Source organism: Macaca thibetana, chromosome 20, assembly GCF_024542745.1.
Source record: "Macaca thibetana thibetana isolate TM-01 chromosome 20, ASM2454274v1, whole genome shotgun sequence".
Classification (NCBI taxonomy): Eukaryota; Metazoa; Chordata; class Mammalia; order Primates; family Cercopithecidae; genus Macaca; species Macaca thibetana.
The window spans coordinates 18349121-18366174 of record NC_065597.1 but is presented as its reverse complement, the minus strand read 5'-3'; the positions used below and the strand labels follow the sequence as shown (position 1 = coordinate 18366174).

Genomic DNA, 17054 nt, shown 5'->3' with positions numbered 1-17054 from the left:
CAAGGAAATTTAAAGGTACCCTTTCTAGTTTAGTACTCTGGAACACTGCATTAAGCCGGAGATTTGGATGTGGGTTTATTTTGTAATTTTTAAAACAGTGTAAGAAAGCACCTCAAAATTTAGTGACTTTAAAAAATAATTGTTTTATTTTTTTTATTTTTTATTTTTTATTTTTTTGAGACGGAGTCTCGCTCTGTCACCCAGGCTGCAGTGCAGTGACCGGATCGCAGCTCACTGCAAGCTCCGCCTCCCAGGTTTACGCCATTCTCCTGCCTCAGCCTCCCGAGTAGCTGGGACTACAGGCGCCCGCCACCTCGCCCGGCTAGTTTTTCGCATTTTCAGTAGAGATGGGGTTTCACCGTGTTAGCCAGGATGGTCTCGATCTCCTGACCTCGTGATCCACCCGTCTCGGCCTCCCAAAGTGCTGGGATTACAGGCTTGAGCCACCGCGCCCGGCCTAATTGTTTTATTTTAATTTCTCTTGATTCCAGGGGTAGCTGGGCTCAGCTAGGCCGTTCTTACTCGGGGTCTGTTGTACAGTTGTAATCAGATAGTGGCTAAGTATGGAACCACTTCACAAGTTTCCTTACTCCCATGTCTGATGCCAGAGCTAGGTCAAACACCTGGGGGTTGGTACAGGCTTCTCAGACGTCTTGTCTCTGTGTGATCTTCCTATATGATCTCTCCAACATAGTGGCTGCAGAGTAACCAGACTTGTTTTGTGGTAGCTTGGAGTTTCAAAGGTACATTCTTGAGAAAGACTGAGACAGGGACAGACAGACAGAGCGTGCCAGGTGGAAACTATATCATCTTTTATTCGCTAGCCTCAGAAGTCATGTCGTGCCACTTCCACAGAACTCTTTGAGTTGAGACAGCCACGAAAGCCCATTCACTGTCAAGGGGTGATGACACAGACTCCCCCTCTAACTGGGGTAGTATCAGATTTCTGGAAGAGCATGTGGGGATGGGAAATTTGTGGCAACCATCTTTGGAATATACTATCTGCTATAGGGTTCTCTCTAGCATTGCTGCTTAATCTCAGGATAGCCTCGAATAAGTAACATAACCTTATATTTCGGTTTTCTTACTCACAAAATGTAAATGTGTCATTCAGCTCTTGCTACACTAGTGCTGTGTGGCACACCATTCCAAAACTCAGTGATATACAATGATAAGCGTTTACTTGTTGCCTGTGTTCCTCTAAGTATCTGAGATTGAGTGATTTAGACTCGGCTCAGCTCAGCTCCAAGCTGCTTGTTTGTTGGATTCAGGTCTGCAGCATGTCTTTCTGCCATTTTGGACCAGCAGCTAGTTGAGGTATATTCATTCTCCTTATGACTCAAGGGACGAATTCAAGGGGCAGGAGAAACAGCACAAACATGTTTAAACTTCTCTTCCTCTCAGATCAGCTAATACTTCATTGGCCTTTGAAGCAAGTCATGTATCCAAGCTCAGCATCAGTGGAGTAGGGAAGTATTTTTTTTGTTTTGTTTTGATTTTGTCCTTTTATTTTTATTTATTTATTTATTTGAGATGTAGTGTCACTCTGTCGCCTGGGTTGGAGTGCAGTGGTGGGATCTCGGCTCACTGCAGCCTCTGCCTCCCGGGTTCATGTGGTTCTCCTGCCTCAGCCTCCCGAGTAGTTGGGATTACAGGCACCTGCCACTATGCCTGGCTAATTTTTTGTACTTTTTTTAGTAAAGACAGGGTTTCACCATGTTGGCCAGGCTGGTCTTGAACTCCTGACTTCATGATCTGCCCGCCTTGACCTCCCAAAGTGCTGGGATTACAGGCGTGAGCCACTGCACCCAGCCTGTTTTTTTCTTTTTGAGACGAAGTTTTGCTGTGTTGTCCAGGCTAGAGTGCAGTGATGCTGTCTCAGCTCACTGCCAGCTCTGCCTCCCAGGTTCAAGCGATTCAGCCTCCTAAGTAACTGGGATTACAGGCACGCACCACCCAGTTAATTTTTGTATTTTTAGTAGAGATGGGGTTTCATCATGTTGGCCAGGCTGGTCTTGAACTCCTGACCTCAAATGATCTGCCCACTTCGGCCTCCCAAAGTGCCGGAATTACAGTCGTGAGCCACCGTGCCTGGCCCTGGGCTCACTATTATAGCACATCCCAAAGTGCTGGTATTACAGGCATGAGCCACTGTACCTGACCTGGTTTTAAAACAAAAAAATGCTGGGTGCGGTGGCTCACGCCTGTAATCCCAGCACTTTGGGAGGCCTAGGCAGGTGGATCACGAGGTCAGAAGATCAAGACCATCCTGGCTAACACGGTGAAATCCCGTTTCTACTAAAAATACAAAAAAATTAGCCAGGCGTGGTGGCAGGCACATGTAATCCCAGCTACTTGGGAGGCTGAGACAGAAGAATGGCGTGAACCCAGGAGGTGGAGGTTGCAGTGAGCCTAGATCGCATCACTGCATTCCAGCCTAGGAGACAGAGCAAGACTCCGTATCAAACAAAAACAAACAAAAAAAAAAAAAAAAAACAAGAAAAAACTTATCAGAGGGCTACAAAAGAGGCCACCGCTGCTGGCCATAATAGACTGCATTTAAACAAAATTCCTCAGGTGTTTTTGTTAACCTGGAAAGCCTAGGCAGGGATTAAACATTTCTCCTTCTCTCTTTATCTGAATTCTCAGGTACCATAAATACACTTTATTTGAGCTGTTAGGACTCAGTTTTAGTGAAGATAATTTTTTCAGATTTGAAATTAGACAAAATTCTCAGTCATGTTGCTTTCGTCCATTCTCAAATTATTGCTACTTTAACCAATTTTAAGGGATTTTGTTTCATCTTTGGGTTGTTTTGGATATAAAATAAGAGTCTTCTGCAGAGTCTTCTCTATTTATTTATTTATTTTTGAGACAGAGTCTCGCTCTGTTGCCCAGGCTGGAGTGCAGTGGCGTGGTCTCAGCTCACTACAACCTCCACCTCCTGGATTCAAGCAGTTCTCCTGCCTCAGCCTCCCAAGTAGCTGGAATTACAGGCGCCTGCCACCACGCCCAGTTAATTTTTTGTATTTTTAGTAGAGACAGGGTTTCACCATGTTGGCCACGCTAGTCTCGAATTCCTGACCTCATGTTCCGCCTGCCTTGGCCTCCCAAAGTGCTGGGATTACAGGCATCAGCCACCGCGCCTGGTGGCCTCTTTTTTTTTTTCTTAAACTCTTATTTTTCTCCTTGAAATAGTGCCAGCCTAGGCATTATTTCCCAGTTCTATCACCCACATTCCCAATATTCCATCTCCCCATCTCAGCTTTCACTGGACCTTTAAGTCTGAGTGCTAATCTGCATGTGGGGTGCAGTGTGAGGGCGTTTTTCAGCCTTCACGTCAGTAACCCAGCATGGAGATTTAGTATTGACTGCTGCAGTGTATTTCATGCTGAGAAGTCATGGAGGGGAGATAGACTACATTTAAACAACATTCCTCAGGTGTTTTTGTTAACCTTGAAAGCCTAGGCAGAGATTAGACATTTCTCCTTCTCTCTTTATCTGAATTCTCAGGTACCATAAATACCTTTATTTGATCCTTTAGGACTCAGTTTTAATGAAGATAATTGTTTCAGATTTGAAATTAGACAAAATTCTCAGACATGTTGCTTTTGTCCATTCCCAAATTATTGCTAATTTAGCCAGTTTTAAGGGATTTTGTTTCATCTTTGGGCTGTTTTAGGGAGATACAATTTATACACATTGTTGTTTCATTTGTTAATTTTAGTGAGGGAAAGTGTCTTTTTTTTTTTTGAGATGGCGCCTTGCTCTGTCGCCCAGGCTAGAGTGCAATGGCATGATCTCGGCTCACTGCTACTTGGGAGGCTGAGGCAGGAGAATTGCTTGAACCCAGGAGGCAGAGGTTGGGAGCCAAGCATGGTTCACACCTGCAGTCCCGACTATTTTGGAGATTGAGGAGGAAAGAATGCTTGAGGCCAGAAGTTTGAAGTTGCAGTGTGCTGTGATCACTCCTGTGAATCACCACTGCACTCCAGCCTGGGCAACATAGTGAGCGAGACCTTGTCTCTAAAAAAGAAAGAAATTAACATTGGTACAGTGCCATTAACTAAACGATAGACTTCAGATTTTGACAGTTTTTCCACTAATAATCATTTGTGTTCCAGGACCCAAACCCATTTTCCACCTTTAGTTAATTGTCATGTCTCCTTGGTCTCCTCCCGTCCCATGACAGTTTCTCAGCCTATATTTTTCATGATATTGCCTTTGGAAAGTGCTGGTCAGGTATTTTGTAGAATGTCTCTTCATTTGGGTTTGCTTCGTGATTTCGCATTAGAATGAGGTTACGGATGTTGGAGAGACCACCAGAGAGGGGACTTGCCCTTCTTATCTCATATATCAATGTATTGCTGATGTATTACTGATGTTAGCTTTAATCATTTGGCAAGGTGGAGTTTGTCAGATGTCTCCACTGCAAAGTTTTCCCTTTAAATTTATGGTTGTATATTGCTTTGTTCTTCCTTTTTTTTTTTTTTTTTTTGAGACGGAGTGTCACTCTGTTGCCAGGGCTGGAGTGCAGTGGCGCAATCTTGGCTCACTGCAACCTCTGCATCCTGGGTTCAAGTGATTCTCCTGCCTCAGCCTCCCTAGTAACTGGGACTGCAGGCTCCCACCACCACGCCCAGCTAATTTTTGTATTTTTAGTAGAGACTATGTTTCACCATGTTGGCCAGGATGGTCTCGATCTCTTGACCTCATGATCCGCCTGCCTCGGCCTCGCAAAGTACTGGGATTACAGGCGTGAGCCACTGCACCCAGCCGGGAAAATGTCTTTATTGAAAGTTATTGTAGTAAACTTTTATCATAACGCTGAGCATCCAGAATTTATTGAAAGCCCAGTGGATCTTTTTCTAGTTGTCTTTATTTCCTTTTCTAGCTTGTTTCTTTGTCTTTATTCTTGTAAGCTTGATGTCTTTTTCCTTGGCACAGGGTGACTAAGGAAGTGGATGCTACATCTAAAGAGGCCAAATCCTTCTTCAAGCAGAATGAGAAAGAAAAACCACCAGCTAATGTCCCTTCAGCTCTGCCGTCACTCCCTGCTGGGTCAGGGTGAGTATTTGAGTCTCAGTCCCTGATGTACTTGGCATGTTGGAGAAGCTTTCAGTGCAAATACTTGCTTTCGCTGCAGATCAAACTTCTTGCCTGAGAGAGAGAGAGTTATGATGCTGCTTTGCCTTTGCTGCAATGTTTACCAGAATGGAAGATGCAAAGGAAAATTAGCCATAACTTTCTCAGGAGGATTGCTTGAGCCCAGGAATTTGTGATTAGCCTGGGCAATACATTAAGACCCTGTCTCTTAGAAAAAAAATTAGCTGGGCATGGTGGCTTGCACCTTTGTCCCAGCTACTGTGGAGGCTGAAGCAGGAAGATCACTTGAGCCCAGAAGGTTGAGGCTGCAGTGAGCCGTGATTGTGCCACTGCACTCCAGCCTGGGTGACAGAGAGAGATCCTGTCTCTTAAAAAAAAAAAAAAAAAAAAAAGAAGGGAGAAAATTAGCTGTAGCTTTCTTATTTGTTGCCAGCCTTAAAGAAGTCCTGGTTTATAGGATTGAACACAAAGCTGAACATGTAAACTTTACATTTAAAAATAATGCTTTTCAAATGAAAATATCAGCCTTCTTTAGAACTTTTCATGAAGATTTGGGTTGAACACTCACTCCCATCGTCTATGATTTCAGAGGAACATAAAAAGATCAAAGATGATTTACAAATAATTTTCTTAACACATTGTCAGGAACTTAATCATTTTTCTCCTTTCATATTTTTCATATTACTTGAGTTATTTTTACCTGAAGGCTAGAATTATTTCTTTTTGGAAGAAGTAAAAATTATTTTCTTAACCTAAATGTGAGAAGTAAAGTATTACACTAAATCAGAGAGGCTTTAAGACTTACCACAGGGAAGTGAACATAGACCCATACTATGGATAGCCCTGACTACCCATCTGACTCCTGTAGGGAGTTCTGCAGTCTCCTGCACTGCGGCTTCTGTGGCCCTTCAGTCAGATACTGTCCCCTCTTCCTTCCCTCCTTGAGCATACCTGTCATTGCTATGAGCAGTGAAGTTTTGTTTCACTTCTTTTTTTTTTTTTTTTTTGAGGTGGAGTCTTGCTCTGTCGCCCAGGCTGGAGTGCAGTGGTGCAATCTTGGCTTACTGCAAGCTTTGCCTCCTGGGTTCATGCCATTCTTCTGCCTCAGCCTCCCGAGTGTGGTGGCAGGCCCCCACACCCAGCTTATTTTCAGTAGAGATTAGGTTTCACCATGTTAGCCAGGATGGTCTTGATCTCCTGACCTCGTGATCTGCCCGCCTTGGCCTCCCAAAGTGCTGGGATTACAGGCGTGAGCCACGGCGCCCGGCCCCACATTTTTAAAAAGAGCGTTGATTTTCCTATTGGAGCGTGAGCTTTTTTAGGGTGGGCCCTCCCCATCTTTGCAGCCCTGGCTCTAAACAACAGAATTATACTAGTGTACTCTCTTAGGTTGCATATACCCAGAAATAGACCCTGAGATAAAGGTTTAAGTGCGTGTCGTTTATATGAGAGGTGATTCCAGGAAGCCCCAGTAGAGAGGTACAAGAGAGGAAAGAAGCCAGTAAATGTTGAGTTATCAAGCAGGTGACTGCTAGTTGTGGCTGGCACTCATTCCTGCTGGGAAACTTAGAGATTGGAAAGAACACAGTGAGGGCTGAGGAGGGTGGAATGTTTAACCTCCACTGCTCATCGGACATTGGCTCAGAGCTGCTTCCACACATTCCTTGCCCTATGTCCTCAGGCTGGGAGCTGCAGGTACCTGCAGTAAGATGCTGCTCTCAGCATGTACCATGGCACTGAATGCCAGGACATGTGGATGGGGCTAGTTCCTCAACTGTTACATCTTTATCTGCTTCATACTCAAGATATTTCTCTCCCACTGAGCAGAAGTCATGTAGTAGTTACACAGAAACCTAAGGAGGAAGAGGATTTGATTGCTTGCTACCACAATAGAAATGACATAAAATCAGATGAAGGCAGATGCAGAACAGAATTCTACAGACCTGCCCTGTTAATACTCTAGGCAAGTACTTTGTACACTGTGGTTTGGAATCATCAATTAAGAGAAAATATCAGAGCACATCACATGTAGTAAGAGTAAATACTGTTTTCCAGCCTGGCCAACATGGTGAAACCCCATGCCTACTCAAAATACAAAAATTAGCTGGGCGTTGGTGGCACTTACCCATAATCCCAGCTGCCTGGGAGGCCGAGGCAGCAGAATCGCTTGAACCCAGGAGGCAGAGGTTGAAGTGAGCTGAGATTGCACCACTGCACTCCCGCCTAGGTGACAGAGGGAGACCTTATCTCAAAAGAAAAATAAATAAATAAATAAATACTGTTTTATAGAACTTTTATTTCAGTTACTGATATGCTTATGTTTGGCAACAAGCTGTATTTATTTTTTGTTTTTTTGAATTGGAATCTTACACCGTCGCCTGGACTGGAGTACAATGGTGCGATCTTGGCTCACTGCAACCTCTGCCTCCCGGGTTCAGGTGATTCTCCTGCCTCAGCCTTCCGCCGAGTAGCTGGGATTACAGGTGCGCGCCGCCATGCCTGGCTAATTTTGTGTATTTTTAGTAGAGATGGGGTTTCACTATGTTGACCAGGCTGGTCTCGAACTCCTGACTTCGTGATCCATTTCCCCCCTCCCCCGACCTCCCAAAGTGCTGGCATTACAGGCCTGAGCCACTGCGCCCATCCAGCAAGCTGTATTTTTAATAAAGATTCGGATTTTTAAAATTTGAAGCTGTAGGCTGAAACATGTTTTTAGCTTTATATTTATTGTATTGTTTGAAGGGGGTTCTCTTCAGACCAGTACCTTTATTTATTTACTTTTTTTTCGAGGCAGAGTCTTGCTCTGTCGTCCAGGCTGGAGTGCAGTGGCAGGATCTCAGCTCACTGCAACCTTCACCTCCTGGGTTCAAGCAGTTCCCTGCCTCAGCCTCCCGAGTAGCTGGGATTGCAGGCGCCCGCCACCATGCCCGGCTAATTTTTGTAATTTTAGTAGAGACGGGGTTTCACCATGTTGGCCAGGCTGGTCTTGAACTCCTGACCTCGGCCTCCCAAAGTGCTGGCATTACGGGTGTGAGCCACCACGACTGGCCGCCCAGACCAGTAGCTTTCAAACTTTCTTGACTGCCACCCATCATGAGGAATACATTTTACATTATGCCCTTGTACACCTATAAAAATAGGTATGTAAAAAGGTGAGATAAAAATTTGGTGAAATATTTATGCTTACTATGTATAATATGCTCTGATTTTCTGTTTTACATTATTGTGTATAGAGGTGTCATTTAAAAAACTGTTAGGACCTGCTGAATTGATTTCACAATCAACTACAACCTGAATTTGACAAATACTGCTCTAGACTATGTATGGAATTAGCCTTCAGCAGGTGATTAAGAGTTGCCAGGTTTGTATGTGGTATTATTAAGGTGTTTCTTGCACTTATTAAAAGTATTACTATGAACGTTACCGCTGGATATAACCACCAGCTGGAAATAAAGGCAAAGAAGCTCTTCTTAGGTTTCTGGTTAGTTTTAGCTAACACAGTTTTTTTTTTGTTTTTTTTTTTGTTTTTTTTTTGAGACGGAGTCTCGCTCTGTCCCCCAGGCTGGAGTGCAGTGGCCGGATCTCAGCTCACTGCAAGCTCCGCCTCCCGGGTTTACGCCATTCTCCCGCCTCAGCCTCCCGAGTAGCTGGGACTACAGGCGCCCGCCACCTCGCCCGGCTAGTTTTTTGTATTTTTTAGTAGAGAAGGGGTTTCACCGTGTTAGCCAGGGTGGTCTCGATCTCCTGACCCTGTGATCCGCCCGTCTCGGCCTCCCAAAGTGCTGGGATTACAGGCTTGAGCCACCGCGCCCGGCGATAACACAGTTTTTACTTCTAGTTTCCTTGGATATTTCTTCTTAAAATAATCCCTGTTGATGCTTAGAGATTCTACTTGGAAACTATATGTTTCAGAAAATACTCTGCTACTATAATTATAAAAATAACTAGAGAATGGAGAAATGGCAGCTTAAAATCAGCTTATTTAAGTCACTCATATAGAAATCTCACTGCTTGTCACATCTGTGCCTGCCTTTCTTAGAGCTAATAGCCTTTTTAGAATAAGAAATCTGCTGAGATGATATCTGTATTAGGGAGATCCAGCAGGAAACAGATGGCATTCTCAAATACAGTACTTTGAGGAGAGTTTAATAACTCACAAAGTGGTGGAAAACCATGGGGATACAAATATTGGTGTGGCCTCCCTGGGGCTGGTAATAATGAGACTCTATTACTACCCTAGGCCTGAAAGGGCAAGAATGGGAACAGTTAATGGCAGGGGAAGACAGGGTTAGGTAGAATGGACCTCCTGACAGGAGCTGAGACCTTCTGTTCAGTAATGGACTTCCCCCAGAGGGAAGCCAAGGGAATAAATACCCAGATCTGTTTCTTCTCTCTCTGCAGCCTCTTAGGGAGCTCCATTGCCCTCTGAGACTTATTAAAGAATATTCCAACACTTGTTGAAACTGTGAGAACACTTTATCCAGAACTATTGCAATGGGTGTCAAGACTATCTCTAGGGTAGAGAGAGGGCTCAACTCTGAATACAGCAAAAACAGCTGGGGATTTTTAGCAGAATCGGGAGGCAGGTGGTCAGTGGATGGAAAATTACTAAGAGACATCAAGGATAGGGGTATTCTTGCTCAAGGCAGTCTAGTGTGATCAGATATCAAGGGTAGGGGATTCTCTCTAAACTGACTTAGCGCAGAATTATTTCTAAAACTGGGCCGTGCAGGCCCAGCAAGGGCAGGGGCCAATTTCAAGCCTTGGTTGAGAAGAAGGCTCATTGGAGTCTGACTAAAGTTTGGTTTAAGGAGAGTCTTCATCAGGCCGTCCTTACAGAACAGCTCCTAGAGCAGAGAGCCATGTGGGGAAGGGTATAGAGTCTAGGGGCCAACCGGGAGCTATCTCAGGAGCTATACAAGTGAAATATTTTTCAGTAAAGAATGCTGACTCCCTTATAAACAGGGTAAAGTGAAATTTGACCAAAATCAGTTTCTTTGAAAGCCCTGATGGAACATAACACATTACAAGGATATGTCTGCCAAGTGCCTGAGTAAAAGTCTTCAGAGTTGTACATTAAAATGTACACGTTTAAGTATGATACTGTGAACCTTGGATTTCCGAGTAAATCCAGAATGACCTTCAAGGTTGGTATGCTCATTTTTATGAAATGCATCTCAGAAAGCTTTACAATTACAATTGTGCTTGGGAAAAGACGGGGCCAAGAGGAAATCAGCTGATCTAGGGTAACTGAGTGGGCACATTTTATCAGTGTAAATATTAGTATCTGTCAACACACTCCACATGCAGGGTATAGAAAGTCTTTTCAAGGGAAGGATCTACAGGAATAATCTAGTATATTAAAAGAAAATTATCTTAATGCAGTCAAATTTTTTTCCCACAGAGTTTTTTTCATTTTGGGAGCTGCTTCAGTTTATAGAAATTGTCCTAAAGAAACACTTTATTTGTTTATTTTCCTCTAAACAGATTTAAGCAATATAGGAAAACCAGAGCAGGAGAGTAAAACATCCTGTCCCACATCTTTTGCTAACATAAGCACAGATTCAGAAATAAGAACAGATTTAGAGGAGCAAATGTTTATAACTGAAAATGCATTTCCTCCATGTGTTTAAAATAGCACACTGCTTAGGCTATAAAAAGCCAAAGTTTATGTTTTGGGAATGGAATAAGCCCAATTTTAATTAGAGGCAGGAATGAGACTACAAAAATTACTCTCCTACATTTGGTAGTAAAGCACAAAGCTTAGTGTGTCTAAATTCTCATGGTCTTGTCATTCCATGCTCTTGATCCGCCTCTTCCCTCACTCCGCAGTCCTTACTACCAGTACTGTTAGCTACTTGCATCCAGTTTTCTCAACATTTGCTGGTATCTGGCTGGCCAGGCTTCAACCCCACATTTGCTATCTATTTTCAAGCCAACATTTACTATTTACTTTATTCCAACAGCAGGCCACCATCAGTGTCATTAAAATTTGTAATCCTACCCTTAGGCATTGACTTGTTTAATTAAGGGCCTGCTGTTTAGCTGCCTCTTTATAGATTGAGAATGACCTAAAGCAATATAACTTAAGAGGGAAAGATATCATTTTCCCGTGTAGTTTTAGCCTTCTTGATCTATGGAGTGAAAAAAAAAGAAGGCCTTCATTTTGAGTTTCAAACAACATCATAGGTGATATCAGTGTAGCAATGTTTTCCCCAAAGATAGAAGACACAGAATCCCTCACAGTACCATCCTGAAGATACAAGACCCAGACTAAGGACTGAGAAGACAGTAATGCTGACCATTGTGGTTTGCCAAAATTCAGTGTATGTAATCAGTCACCAGCAATCTTTGGTTTTTGAGCAGAGTCTTCCTGTCTGAGCAGCTAATGGTGTGATCTCTCCCGGTCTCCTCATTTGGCCAATATTTTAAACTCTAGAAAGTTGACATAAAAATCTGGATTACTGGCTTTTCTTGAGAAATGAAAATTTCTGCCACTACCTTCCCTCTTCACCTATGGTAACACTGGGTTGGCACAGAGTAGATGAGATTTGCCCTTTTGTGGTCCCTACTCAGTGGCTTTACTCATTTATATTACCTGCATGGTTCCTGTAGGCAACTGTTTTTCCCACTCTAGGGTAACATGTTTCCCTTTGATGACTATGTTAATTTCCTTTTGGAAACAATTTGTTCTCTGGATTAAATACCAAACCTACTATCTTCTCAGACTGCGGGTTAAATATTCTTTACCCTTTTTGAAAGAATAAATAACTCCTATTTATTGACTGCTTCACCACATTTAAGGCACAATTCTAAATGTTTTACATGTATTATTTCACTTAACCCACATAAACATTCCAAGATGTAGGCACTAACTTTGTGCCCATTTCACAGATCAGGACACTGAGGTTCAGAGAGGCACCCTTCACTTGTTGAAGTTACATAGTTGATGATTGGTCGAGCTTGGATTTCAGCCCAAATCTATTTGAGACCAAAGCCTGGGCTCTCAGCCACTTTACCATTGCCACTGCTCTTTCTTATCCTCCTGATAGATTTTGTTGTTGTTGTTGTTGTTAAAAAGAATCTCTCCTCAGTTTCAAAACTGGTGAGGGACTCTTTGAAAGCTATTTTGTTATTTTTGAAGAAAGTGAGAGGACTGTTTCTCCCCTTTTCCTTTGTAAGCTTTTCCTCATTAATATAACCATTTTCTATACTTTTGTTTCATTCCTGTCTCAAGAAAGTGAAGGCCTAGCACATTAAAAAAAAGAGTTCCAGTGTGTTTGTACATTGATACCTGTCAGCAGCAACAGTGAAGCTGTGGACAAGATGTGATGTGGGGAATAGTGGCTATTACTGTTTCTAGAGGGTAATCATCTCCTACTGAGGTGTGAATCCTACGTTGTGGGCAACTTATATGTTGATGGAGAGCCAGGTAGGAGTATCTTTGTCCAGCTTGTGTCAAGTGCATTTCTTCTAGTGATCATTTGTTCCAGGATAGGACTAGCTAGAGATAGCTTTTAATAGGATGTTACAGAAACTAGTGGTGACAATGGAAATGATTGATTTTAGCAGCTCTGGTGGTACTGTTGTTATCTTACTTATCGACTCCAGAATGATGTGGTTTGTGTAGAAGTAAGAATACCCTGTACCTAGCTCGCCTTCATGTTCTTCAGTGGATATTAATACCCTGCTTCATTTGTTTTTAACTTATTCTTGATTTGTTTTAAAATAAGCCTTTATAGGTATTGCAGGTACAGAGTAAATAGGAATTGAATAAGGAAAATAATTTTTTAAAGATTTTCCCATGAATATCTGGAGTATTTTGAATCTTTTAAAGGCAATTTCATTCACATTGTTGATTCAAAGCTCTTATTCCAGGCTAAACTAGTAACTGAGATAAGTATGAATGGAGAGTCTAGTGATATCCTTTTGGGAGGGAAGAGGATATCTGACAATTCGGATCATGAAATAAAGTCCTTGCCAATCTGAGCATCTAAATGAGACTCCAAACGTAGAAAAGGTTTCTCTTTTTTTTTTTTGAGATGGAGTCTCGCTCTGTTGCCCAGGCTGGAGTGCAGTGTCGGGATCTCGGCTCACTGCAGCCTTCATCTCCCAAGTTCAAGTTATTCTCTTGCCTCAGCCTCCCAAGTAGCTGGAGTTACAGGCGCCCGCCACCATGCCCAACTAATTGTTGTATTTTTAGTAGAGACGGAATTTCACCATGTTGGCCAGGCTGGTCTCAAACTCTTGACCTCAAGCAGTCCACTTGCCTCGGCCTCCCAAAGTGCTGGGATTACAGGCGTGAGCCACTGTGCCCGGCCAAAAAGTTTTCTTTTTGAGGTGGAGTCTCGCTCTGTCGCCCAGGCTGGAGTGCAGTGGCCGGATCTCAGCTCACTGCAAGCTCCGCCTCCCGGGTTCACACCATTCTCCTGCCCCAGCCTCCCAAGTAGCTGGACTACAGGCGCCCGCCACCTCGCCCGGCTAGTTTTCTGTATTTTTTTTTTTAGTAGAGACGGGGTTTCACCGTGTTAGCCAGGATGGTCTCGATCTCCTGACCTCGTGATCCGCCCGTCTCGGCCTCCCAAAGTGCTGGATTACAGGCTTGAGCCACCGCGCCCGGCCCAAAAAGTTTTCAAAGCAAAAACTTTTTTCATTTATGGTCACCAGGATGACATAACCTCTGTCAGTTTGGATTGAATACCTACAGCAAATACTCTGAACCTAGGAATTATCTATAGTGATTTTCAAGGTTGCCTGGAGTTAAATAAATTCTAGTGTTCTTAGAAAATTCTGTGAAGAGATAAACTTTATTACACACAGCAGCCTTTTTCCTTTGCTCTTAGCCTCAAATTATAGTGCCAATAAGTTTCAAACATCTGTGATTTTAAGACCCAGATGTCTATCAGGATCACAAACTTTTTTTTTTTTTTTTTTAAATCTTACTTTAAGTTCCGGGATACATGTACAGAACGTGCAGGTTTGTTACATAGGAATACATGTGCCATGGTGGTTTGCTAGGATCACAGACTTTTAAAACTTTATTTTGTCATATTCCTGTACCCTTGGTTGTGCCAAATTGTCTTGGTGAGAAAAATGAGTCAGTTAAATGCTTTAGGTGCTTCTTGGAAGTGTAGGGAAGAATAGAATAGGTATGTGAAGTTACGATAGTCATACAGTTTACTTAGTATGATAATATAAATTGATTTGGGAACAAGAAAAGGAAGACCTTCATTTAAGAAGATGATTATGGTACTCTAGGAATGAAGTGAAAATATTTTGGTTAACTTTAAAACAGTAATTTATTATTGTTTCATAGGACTTTAACTTCTTTTCGTGTACACTAGAGGGCAGAATTCCACCTGAAAAGATAGCTCGTCTTGGCCAAGATCCCAGGAAGCATTAAGCAGCATTCTTAAGATTGGGTGAAAGAGTGTTGTACATTTTTCTTTGCCTAATTAGATTAGTCTCTTGGTATGAGATTTTTATGTACTCTGCAGTTTCTATTTTTTTTCTTTTATTAGAATTTATTTTTTTCTTTTTTTTTTCTTTTTTTTTTTTTTTTTTTTTTTTTTTTTTGAGACGGAGTCTGGCTCTGTCGCCCAGGCTGGAGTGCAGTGGCCGGATCTCAGCTCACTGCAAGCTCCGCCTCCTGGGTTCACGCCATTCTCCTGCCTCAGCCTCCCAAGTAGCTGGGACTACAGGCGCCCGCCACCTCGCCCAGCTAATTTTTTTGTATTTTTAGTAGAGACGGGGTTTCACCGTGTTAGCCAGCATGGTCTCGATCTCCTGACCTCGTGATCCGCCCATCTCGGCCTCCCAAAGTGCTGGGATTACAGGCTTGAGCCACCGCGCCCGGCCTAGAATTTATTTTTTTCAACTCTACCATTGTGCTTAGAAAATGAGAAATGATTTTTCTTCTCTCATTTTTTTCTTTGGGATACAAAAACTCTTGTTGTTTTCAGTTTTTTTTTTTTTTTAATTACAAATAAGAAAGTAACAATGACCTGTAGTCCCACCACTTAAATTTTTTCAGAGAGAAAGCAGTGAAAGTTCCTTTCTGCCTGTCCAGTTGTTAATTCTCATCCCTAGAAGCTGATAGCTGTTAACTGATGATCAGTTTTGTGCAGATCCTTCCCTGTGCTATGATAATATATTGTATTCATATATATTAATGTTAGTCACAAGACTCTCCATTCATACTTATCTCAGTTACTAGCTAGCTTGGCCTGGGATAATATCTTTGAATCAAGAATGTGAATGAAATTCCCTTTAATAGATTCAAAATATTCCAAGTATTCATGGGAACATCTTTTAAAAATTATTTTCCTTATTCAATTTCTAATCTATATACTCTGTACCTGCAATACCTATCAAGGTTTATATAAAAATAAATTAAGAAGTTAAAATCAATGATCAGGAAAAAGAGTATATACATATATATTGTATACATACATATGTATTGCATTCGTATATACTTAAAACAAAAATGGACTTGCCCTGTCTGTACTGGTCTGCAGTATATATATACACACATATATTTGGTTTCTTCTTGCAACTTATATTTTTACCTAACAGTCTATCTTGTGCATCTCTCCAGGTTCAGTATAAACATCTATGTTTGTTTATGCCTGCCTGGTACTCCATTTTGTGACTGTTCCATAATTTGAGTGCCCCTTCTCTTATTGATGAACATTTACTAGTTTTCCAAATTTTACAGTTATTGATAATTCTGTGGTAATTCTTACACGTAAGTTTTTCATGTTCTCGGGCTGTTATTTCTGAAGGACAGAATTTTAGAAGTGGGATTGCTGGGTCATTGGGTATGTGCATCTTAAATTCTAATAGCTGCTGCTGAATAGGCAGTAGCAATTTGAAGTCATGCCAGTATTATGTGAGAAGACCAGTTTCCATACAATTACCAATATGTATTTATTTGCATTTCTCCACAATAATTGTAGTAACTGTATCTTTATAACCTGTTGGTTTGTGTGGTGGTTTAAAATTTTTCCTCTTTTTTTTTTTTTTTTTTTTGAGATGGAGTCTCGTCTGTCACCCAGGCAGGAGTGCAGTGGTGTGATCTTGGCTCACTGCATCCTCTGCCTCCTGGGTTCAAGGAATTCTCCTGCCTTAGCCTCCCAAGTAGCTGGGATTACAGGCATGTGCCACCACGCCCGGCTAATTTTTGTATTTTTAGTAGAGATGTGGTTTCGCCATGTTGGCCAGGCTGCTCTCCTGACCTCAGGTGATCCGCCTGCCTAAGCCTCCCAAAGTGCTAGGATTACAGGTGTGAGCCACCATACCCAGCCAAAATTTTTCGTCTTTTGAAAACCGTTACCAAAACAGACTTTTTATTAAAGTAATACTATTTTGTGCATTTGTCAAATGTTATGGAATGAATAAATTAAGGTTTGCATATTACCTGTAGGTAGTTTCCATATTGTATCAAATTATCAAGGTTAATTAATCCTCAGTCATTTAAGAGATCAGGTTAAAAAAAATCTAAATTTTATAAACACTGAGATAAATTGTGAGCCAAATTTGGGGCTGTATCTTTGTTTTTTTTAAGACGGAGTCTTGCTCTTTCGCCAGGCTGGAGTGCAGTGGCACGATCTCGGCTCATTGCAACCTCCACCTCCCAGGTTCAAGCAATTCTCTTGCCTCAGCCTCCCAAGTATCTGGGACTACAGGTGCCTGCCACCACGCCGAGCTAATTTTTGTATTTTTAGTAGAGACAGGGTTTCACCATATTGACCAGGATGGTCTCAATCACTTGACCTCATGATCCACTCGCCTCAGCCTCCCAAAGTGTTGGGATTACAGGCTTGAGCCACCGTGCCCAGCCGGGGCTGTATCTTATTGATCCTTTGCAAATGCTATGTGCTGCTTCACTCTTAGGTTCTTTGTGTTGGAAGGTACTATTTCAAAATGTTTCAACATCAGGGAAGAAT

At 42.2% G+C, this 17054-nt stretch overlaps 2 protein-coding genes across 9 annotated transcripts in view; one reads left to right on the top strand and one right to left on the bottom strand.

The window, feature by feature from the left end:
- GABARAPL2 (GABA type A receptor associated protein like 2) overlaps positions 1–17054 on the bottom strand; it is a 625498-nt gene that overhangs the window by 187497 nt on the left and 420947 nt on the right. The gene's annotated exons all lie outside the window — the stretch shown is intronic.
- Positions 1–17054, top strand: part of CFDP1 (craniofacial development protein 1) — a 934470-nt gene that overhangs the window by 823182 nt on the left and 94234 nt on the right. For all 3 annotated transcript variants that reach the window (XM_050772784.1, XM_050772785.1, XM_050772783.1), the window contains one exon: positions 4948–5067. In XM_050772784.1, the coding sequence (XP_050628741.1) occupies positions 4948–5067 (120 nt within the window). The remainder of the gene's footprint in view (positions 1–4947; positions 5068–17054) is intronic.